The 8,110-nt window shown below is 28.2% G+C and overlaps 1 protein-coding gene across 1 annotated transcript; it reads right to left on the minus strand.

The window, feature by feature from the left end:
• Positions 1–604: 604 nt before the first annotated feature.
• On the minus strand, positions 605–7,633 carry LOC108721313 (uncharacterized). Its single transcript, XM_018445801.1, has 8 exons — positions 7,414–7,633; positions 7,140–7,247; positions 6,799–6,941; positions 5,813–5,975; positions 5,091–5,247; positions 2,418–2,570; positions 1,294–1,723; positions 605–927 (listed from the first exon to the last, which is right to left on the minus strand). The coding sequence occupies exons 1-8, from the start codon at positions 7,631–7,633 to the stop codon at positions 676–678; spliced, it is 1,626 nt and encodes a 541-aa protein (XP_018301303.1). The 3' UTR covers positions 605–675.
• Positions 7,634–8,110: the final 477 nt, after the last annotated feature.

Below are 8,110 nucleotides of genomic sequence, written 5' to 3' on the forward strand. Positions count from 1 at the left end.
TCTTCCTGTGATGAAACTGTTGATGTTCGATAGATCGTTTAACATTTCTTTGCGAATTGATCTTACAGAACCGAACGTAGAAGCAAAGCACACAAGTTTGCTTTCTACCTTGAAGATCATTCTTCTCTCTATCGAATACTAATTGATATGTCACTCGAAAGGGCTTTGCTTAAATCGTTAAATCAGTTATCCTTCAATAAACGTGCAAAAAACGCTATTTTTCACGATTTTTAAAAATCTATAAATGTGTAGAAAATAAAGTCTTAAAATGCTAGAAATGACTAGCCTGCATTGATGGATGGTTCGTTTAGTTCATTGATACATTATCGAAATAGAATGTAGATACGCTTCCGAAAATACTGCAGAATAATATTTATTGTTATATGTATAGAACAATTACAAGGAATTCGTATTGTATCAGATGCAATAAATAAATTACAACAAAAGTAAATATCTGTCTAAAATTTATATATACATATTATAAAGAATATTTTATTATGGTTAATTATAGATTAACAATATACATCATGAATATCATGACTAGAGAACATGTTCACAATAAAATAAGATAATGAATGTTTTTGCATAAGCTTTATTATTTTAAAGTAAATTTTTTTCTGTTCCATGCACTAGAAATGCTCGCTTTATTAAGTATTAATGCGACTCGCATTCGCGTTAAACGCTTTTCTCAGATATAGTGCTCCTACTGCTGCTGCTTCTTTGTGGACTACGCAACATTCGCTGGTTACGGGTGGTTATGGTCGTCGGTAATTCTCTGTCATTGCTCATTCTCCTTAAGCTGGTATCTCTATCCAAATGATTTTTATTCTTGGCACACTTTGGCCCCCGTACGTTCGTATAGATAACATAAACAGCGATAATTCCCACCAGAAACATCGCGATTCCTACGCCGCTTACTATGCATACCTGTAATGTGGAAATTAGTTATATTTACGTTTCTGAACTTCTAACTTTTCGTAAAAGAAAGCTTAATGTTTTTAAAAAATTTCTTATTTCTTAATAGGAATAATTCTTTTTATACATATAATGTGCGAAGATGAATATTAATTCCTAAGATATTCTGAAAAGTATAATTTTTGAGAAATTATTATCTACAAAAAAGGAAATTTTTTTATAATTTCAGAATTTTCTTTGAATACACGATTTGTTACAAAAACAATAACTTTAATTAATTTATTGCGTAATTTATAATTTTGATATATACAAAAAACGGCTTTTTTAAATTAAAGAATTTTAGAGATTATTTACATAAAATAATGCTAAAAACGCTACCATTGTCCACCACTCGTTATCGCTCATTCCCGAAACTAAAACTTGTGTCGCCTCATTATCCGTTTCCTGCACCTTAATCTCTTTGACAGCTGTGGCGCATCCTGATTGTCGTTCATCTTCTTTTTTTAAAAGTTCTCTAAACATATACGATATGTTGTTGTTGCTTCTTGGCGCTCCGTGATTTTTCTCAGTTTTCTCCGTAACGTTCTTTTCTTTTTCGTCCATTTTGCTCTTATCCCAATAAACTTTCGTTTTATTCTGGTGAATAATTATATCACCCAAACGTTCTAGATTACCTGTTTTCTTTTTCATAAACAGATTAAGGAACTTTGGTGCCGCTTCCGATTCCTTGTTATGTGTCATTAACATGTTCGACACCATGTGATTCCAGTCCAAAGGATTTATTTGATTGTTACATTTTTTGTTTTTGCTGTGAAGCGTAATCGATGGATTTAATCTTTTGCAAAAAATTGTAACAGTATTAAGTTGCATTTATGACATAATGTTAAAGATCTATTGAGTGCCTAAGAAAAAGTCTTATTGATGTCGATTAATTTTATTAATATTTAATTATAATTTTTTTTAATTCAGGTTTTTCTTTTTACATTTATAAAAAGTAAAAAGTTGGTTTAAATTATAAAATCAATTGGTCAACTAATGAATAGTCAATTAATCGGTAACTATCGTTGATTCGCTATTTAATAACATTTAATAAGATTTCTAATTATTAGTTAATTGACTACTTGTTAGTTAACTAATTGATTTTATAGATTAAATCAACTTTTTTCTGTTTATAAATTTAATTGACACCAATAAAACCTTCCCTTAGACACACAATGAATCTTCAACATTATATACATACATATACGCACAATAGATCATCAATATCAAATATATGTATGTGCATGATATTCCATTTTCATGTATAACGTTTCATAAATCTTTGTCTAACTCTGCAGTTAACTGATTTGCGATTATTTAATCATGCATATAGAGAGAGTCAGCTATAAATCCATCAGATTGATAGCTTGATTAATTATTCTTGACTTACAAAAGCTACTAAATTAAATGTTATTGTTTGTGATGTAATCATTATCAAATAATAGAAATTTTGCAATGCTCACCACAATGCACTTAAAGCTTTCACGTAAATTTTTATAGCATTTTCTAACCATCTGACTCGTTTCAATTCTTCGGCATCGTACCTTCCCAAACCGTTATCGGGTGCCCACCATTGCGAATTCTCGACTTTCCACTGAAGACCGTTAATTACATTCCTATAAAAAAAGAACTTAATATGGAATATTTCTGTTATATTTGAAAATTAAAAATGTTACTTTGTAAGACAGAAATGTTGTTGAGATAAATTTAATTTTCCCATACTACTCTTTAGAATCTTTAAATGATTTCTTACTTCCCTGTTAAATCTGCTTTAGACAATCTATATTTGTAAAATTATAAAATTTTTAGATTTGAACGTCGACGTGAATTGTGTATCTAAATTGTTTACCTGAAGCTATAAATATATACATATTAATGTACATGCACACATATACATATATACACGTATCTAGTCGTATTGTACCGAAACGAATTATATAATTGATTTCATTCATATATCGTTATACTTTTATAACTGGTTTTAATTTAAGCGCAATTAAACATTGAGTTCAAGCCGCTTGTTATAATAATTAGTACTGTTATGTTATAGAGAATAGATTTACAAGATAACTTGTTTCATTTTTTCTATTTTTTAATGTCCAAGTAACATTAAATGCCATATTATGTAAGAAAATAAATCGCGAACGCAATAATAGTATATACCTAAATGCATTAATTTATTGTAAAGAAAACAAAAACAATACAGAAAAACTGAACTATCATATCATATACTGATGTAAATGTTTTTTGCATGTTTCTTTTATGCACGAGTGTGCATAAATAAAAACTATACGAATACATATGTGATTTAAGAATAAATTCGTAAATATTTTTTCTTTTTCCAATTTAGGAACTTCAGAAAGATATAAGTTTCCTTTACAATTTTAATTTTTGACTTTTCACATTCAGAAAGAAATGGTAAAGGAATGATAAAGGAAAATATTGAAAAATTTAAAGAAACAAAAGCTCATGCCATTACTTCAAAACAATATAAATATCTGTTGAATTGAAAAATATTTTAACCGACATTCTGATATTTCTATGACAAATTCCAAAGGTACTTTTAACAATAAAAACATTGTTGTAAGGAGATGTAGAATGATAAAATTAATTTAGAAAACTACGAATGAATTTTATTTGAACGAAAATAAGCTTTAATTACAAAATTTGCCAGATCTGTACCCCCCTTCCCCTTCATATTTACAATAAAATAGAACATATGCGATTTACAGAGAGTAACGAGATTTTTCTACGTTGATTTAAGGATGACCTCGGCGCAGCTACTGTTCCGGAGAGTGAAACGTTAAAGTGCTGGGAAAAAAACAAGGGTACTATGGCAATTCACCGTGATTTATCTAGGATCCTTAACCTCGATTGAGTCCGATACATTCAACGGAAGTAGAAATCGCGATTTCAGACGTAGATTTATACGTGGCAGTTTAGTCGCGTAATTGACACAACACACGATTTGATGTAAAATTATTTTATCACGTAAATGTAGTTAGATGTTACTAATGATTAAAGTGAAGCCGGTAATAATAATGAGGAATATATGCGCATTCTCAATGGAAAAATTCCTCAACGTGCGTTTCTAATAATAGTGAAACATTACAATGCCAACACAATAATGTCAATGGCGCGAAAATTCAATTTCATTAATTACGTGTAATGAAACGTTTTAGTCGCATTAAAATCCGTGTAATTGTAATTTACGAAGGATAACCTTTTATATTCGATTACTCCATTTCTATGTGTATGCGTAATCGCGATCAATAATTCATTAGAATTAATGACGCATTTTGATACGAGAATCTCGGAATATCGTCTGACAACTTTTTGTTTCGTTCAAAATAACATTTCCGATTAGTATGCGTCATTTGTTTTTTCTCGTCTCGTTTTGTCTTGTCTCGAAAAAAATGAGAGAAATCAATGTCAGTTACAATTAATGTGTTGTCTTATTATATAAACGAACATTTCAAATAAATGAAACGAGAAATCCATAATCTCTCTTGAACATCTCGAAATAATATTCGAGAATTATGAGAAGTGAGAATATCGGCCATTGAGACGAGGAAACTTTATCAGTTATTTATTTTTATCTAGAATAAATCTCGGCATTGATGTTTTCTCATTCTGCCTCGCTCTAATACAACACTAATTTGCATAGTGCACGTAACTTCATCAAATGATTTGTAATTAATAATAAAAAAAACAGTAATTGAGAAATGCACCGTCTGTACATAATTTATATGCTCATTTTGAGCAGTTTATAATAAGGTTATAAAAGATACGTTAAAGATATAAATAAATATCGAAATTATATGATATTATACAATTTTATATTGTATATTTTAATTAATTTTAATAGATTGAAAACATTATTCTTCTTTTATTCATGAAAAAAATTATGTTTATTAACACATTTAATTGTCTTTTTAATTATATAACTGTTTAAAATATTAAAATATATAAATTGATCAAATATATTTGATTAAATTTGATTAAAAATTATTTTAACAAGAAAATTATTATAACAAAAAGTTTCTATCGATAAAGATATTCTTTTTTTTTTAAATTAAGTATGTGAAGTCCTACGAAATTTACAAATAAATTTTATAAAAACTGCTTGTAGTTACCTAGAATCCTCTAAAAGCAATATAGTGTTAGTTGAATCTATATAATTCAAGTAATCTTTTAAATTTCCCTCGCTGATAATTAGTATAGTTGCATTTTTAAGTTCGTTGAAAAACTTTTCTTCAGGTTTTCCAATATGTACAATATGTGACGTATAATCTACACCAACAAAATTAATAAAATATATATTAATTTGAAAATCGTATTTAAATTATTTTTAAGCTAAAAGAAATTTTTTAAGTTAAAAGAAATTAAAAGAAACGTATTGAATCAAAGATAAATTGGAATATAAGCAGAAATTTATTTTTTAAACAATTTTAAATGGATTTTACTACAATAAAATTTAAAGGATTTAAAGTTTTGCTTGTTAAAATATATTTAACACTAGAAATTTTTTCACATTAGTTTATGATTAAAAGAAAAATTTATGTAGACTATATAATACTACTAAATTTAAATTAAAGAGATCTACTGATGTAATTTACCGTATTATCTTTGAATATTTGTTAAAATTAATAATAATTGCATCATTAAGTCAATATTCTATCATACCTAGGCATGTAAATGATACTTTAATCCGCAACATTTTAAAAGATCTAAAATTTATTATAAACTTGATATTTTATTATAAAAACTTCTTTTTTGTGATATATTCACGTTATTAAAAAAATTATGCTAGAAATAAAACTTTTTATATAAAGAAAATAAAAACATAATTTCATACCTTCTTTATCGTTATCATGGATTATAACACACAAATTGTTCGCTATAGCATTTACCATCAGCTTCTTTGTAATATTTTGTACGTCATCATCGTTTTCGTCATCAACTTTAGTTACTAATGTGAAGGATTTCCATTTTAAAATTTCTATCATTTTCAAGATTCCCTACAAAAGAGATAATAATAATATAATATATCTTAATCAAATCGTTCATTAATATAAAGTAGCGCGTGGAATTAGATAAATTTCAAATTTATCTCTATTTATCATTATGGCAAGTATAATGAAGTAACATTTATATAAAAATATTAACAAAGAAAACAACGGATATAAAAATGTAAACATTCAAAGTATAAATATGTAGTAATTGAGTCACTTGCGTATGTATTTAAAATAGGAACATATATTTGCATTCTGCGTTGGTAACGAAAGCACTAAATATTTAAATGACGAGATATTGTAATTTATTATACATATTCTATTAATATCCATCCGAGCTAATATGATCAACTATTATATATATCATGATTCTATATACGCTTTATAATTTTTTATACAATACAACTTGTGATATAAAGAATATGATATAAAAACTTTGGATGAACTTGAACTTTTGATATAAAATCAACTTTTGTTGCTATTAAAATTTGGAATATATAATGAAAATAAAATCGATTAAAGGGACAATATGTGCATTGTAAACTATGTATGTTAAACTCAATAGCATAGTTAGTACATTTGTATATACCGTCAGACGCATGTCAATATTGTTCTAATACAAATGCTTGCGTAAGGATAATAAACTGCATGCATTATGTAAATATTACGATGAGCTCAGCACTACATACAGTTAGCTATTATAGTTTAATCGAACTATCCCCATCCTCGGTTTATACCGTTTATAGAATAAAACTTCAAGGTTCTCAATAAACCCGAGAATATCGGGTTTATTTACGAGTTTATTTAGTAATTAATTAATAATAAACACCTCTACTAAATAGTTCGATTCCTCCGTTAAAAAGTGCAAATAAGGAGAAATTGATAGTTTCTTGATAATATGCGGTACTTTCAATATCGATGTCACTTTGTGTATCGCCTCAATGTTAGTCGTCGTATCTGGTCCTATAATTCCTATATAATTACGAGATACATAAATCAAACGATTATCTAAGTACCTAGGAAATATAAACTTTATATTTGTAAAGGTATAATATTTTCATTGGCTCTGTCCTCTAGTTTATGAAAGAACTTTTATCAATCGATGTAATGGTCTTCGAAAATTAATAGTCGAATATTCGCATAAGTCGTTGAGACAGTTATTGCTCCTACCTAGATAATAAGGTGGATGCAAACAGTTGACATCTGCCCATACTAAAGCCTTCATCATCGCTTTCAGTGCACCTGTTATACTTCCGCATGTATCCACAATGGTAATTTCTATACAAATATTTTTGTTTCATAGTTGAATTTTTTGTTTAACTACTGTATTTTGCTTTGTATTGGAATTATTGTCCGTTTAATTGCGTATATTCGGGAAACGATTTAATATTCAATATTACAATAATGTTTAATCGAATTATTCTATTTCATGTACTTGATTTACCGATTTCGAATCCGTCGGTTTTGTTGTTGTGAGTCTCTACGAAAAGCTTGGCGGCCTCATAAAGCGTAACGCCCTTCGGCGATAGCTTTGTACACGATGGATCATCGTGCACGCTTGTTAAAAATGAGATTTGCACTGTTTCGCCACATTCTGTACGTGCACCGCAGGTGCACGCGGCGATCACCACGAGGATTACGTACCAAGTTCGTGAAACTCCCATGTGTGTTTCAAATAAACAGATCAATACAGATGGAATCAATTGTTCTGAGGTATTCAATTGTAAAACGTGAATGCGCGCTCTCTATCCTATAAAATTTTTTTATTATAATAAAATATATAGATCGACATACCAATAATGATAATATTAAATAACTAAATACAGTTTTCACACCCTGCACGACTCACCAGTGTTGTAAAAGTGATTATAAATTTTTTTCATCCAGTTAAACAATCGCTGTTTAGAGCGTAATCATTCATTTACTTTTAAATGAATATCCGCGATATGATTATTTCCTCGTAGGTTAATTATAAATACGGTTATTTTACACATGAGGATGCGAAGGAAAAAAAGTTAAAGTTTGTGTGTTAGAAATAAACTAATCCACAATATGTAATTCTGTTTGAACGTATCACGGAGTAACGTCTCTTGTGACAAATCTTATTGAACTATTCGTTGCTTCAATTGCAGATCTTGATA

This window comes from Mycetomoellerius zeteki, unplaced genomic scaffold, assembly GCF_001594055.1.
Source record: "Mycetomoellerius zeteki isolate Tzet28-1 unplaced genomic scaffold, Tzet1.0 scaffold167, whole genome shotgun sequence".
Classification (NCBI taxonomy): Eukaryota; Metazoa; Arthropoda; class Insecta; order Hymenoptera; family Formicidae; genus Mycetomoellerius; species Mycetomoellerius zeteki.

Excerpts from the sequence above, each read along its gene's own strand:
- LOC108721313 (XM_018445801.1), bottom strand. The coding sequence starts at position 7,633 with ATGGGAGTTTCACGAACTTGGTACGTAATCCTCGTGGTGATCGCCGCG. Across the intron at positions 5,976-6,798 it reads AATCGAACTATTTAGTAGAG|GGAATCTTGAAAATGATAGA; the intron begins GTGTTTATTATT and ends TCTCTTTTGTAG. Across the intron at positions 928-1,293 it reads ATAACGAGTGGTGGACAATG|GTATGCATAGTAAGCGGCGT; the intron begins GTAGCGTTTTTA and ends TCCACATTACAG.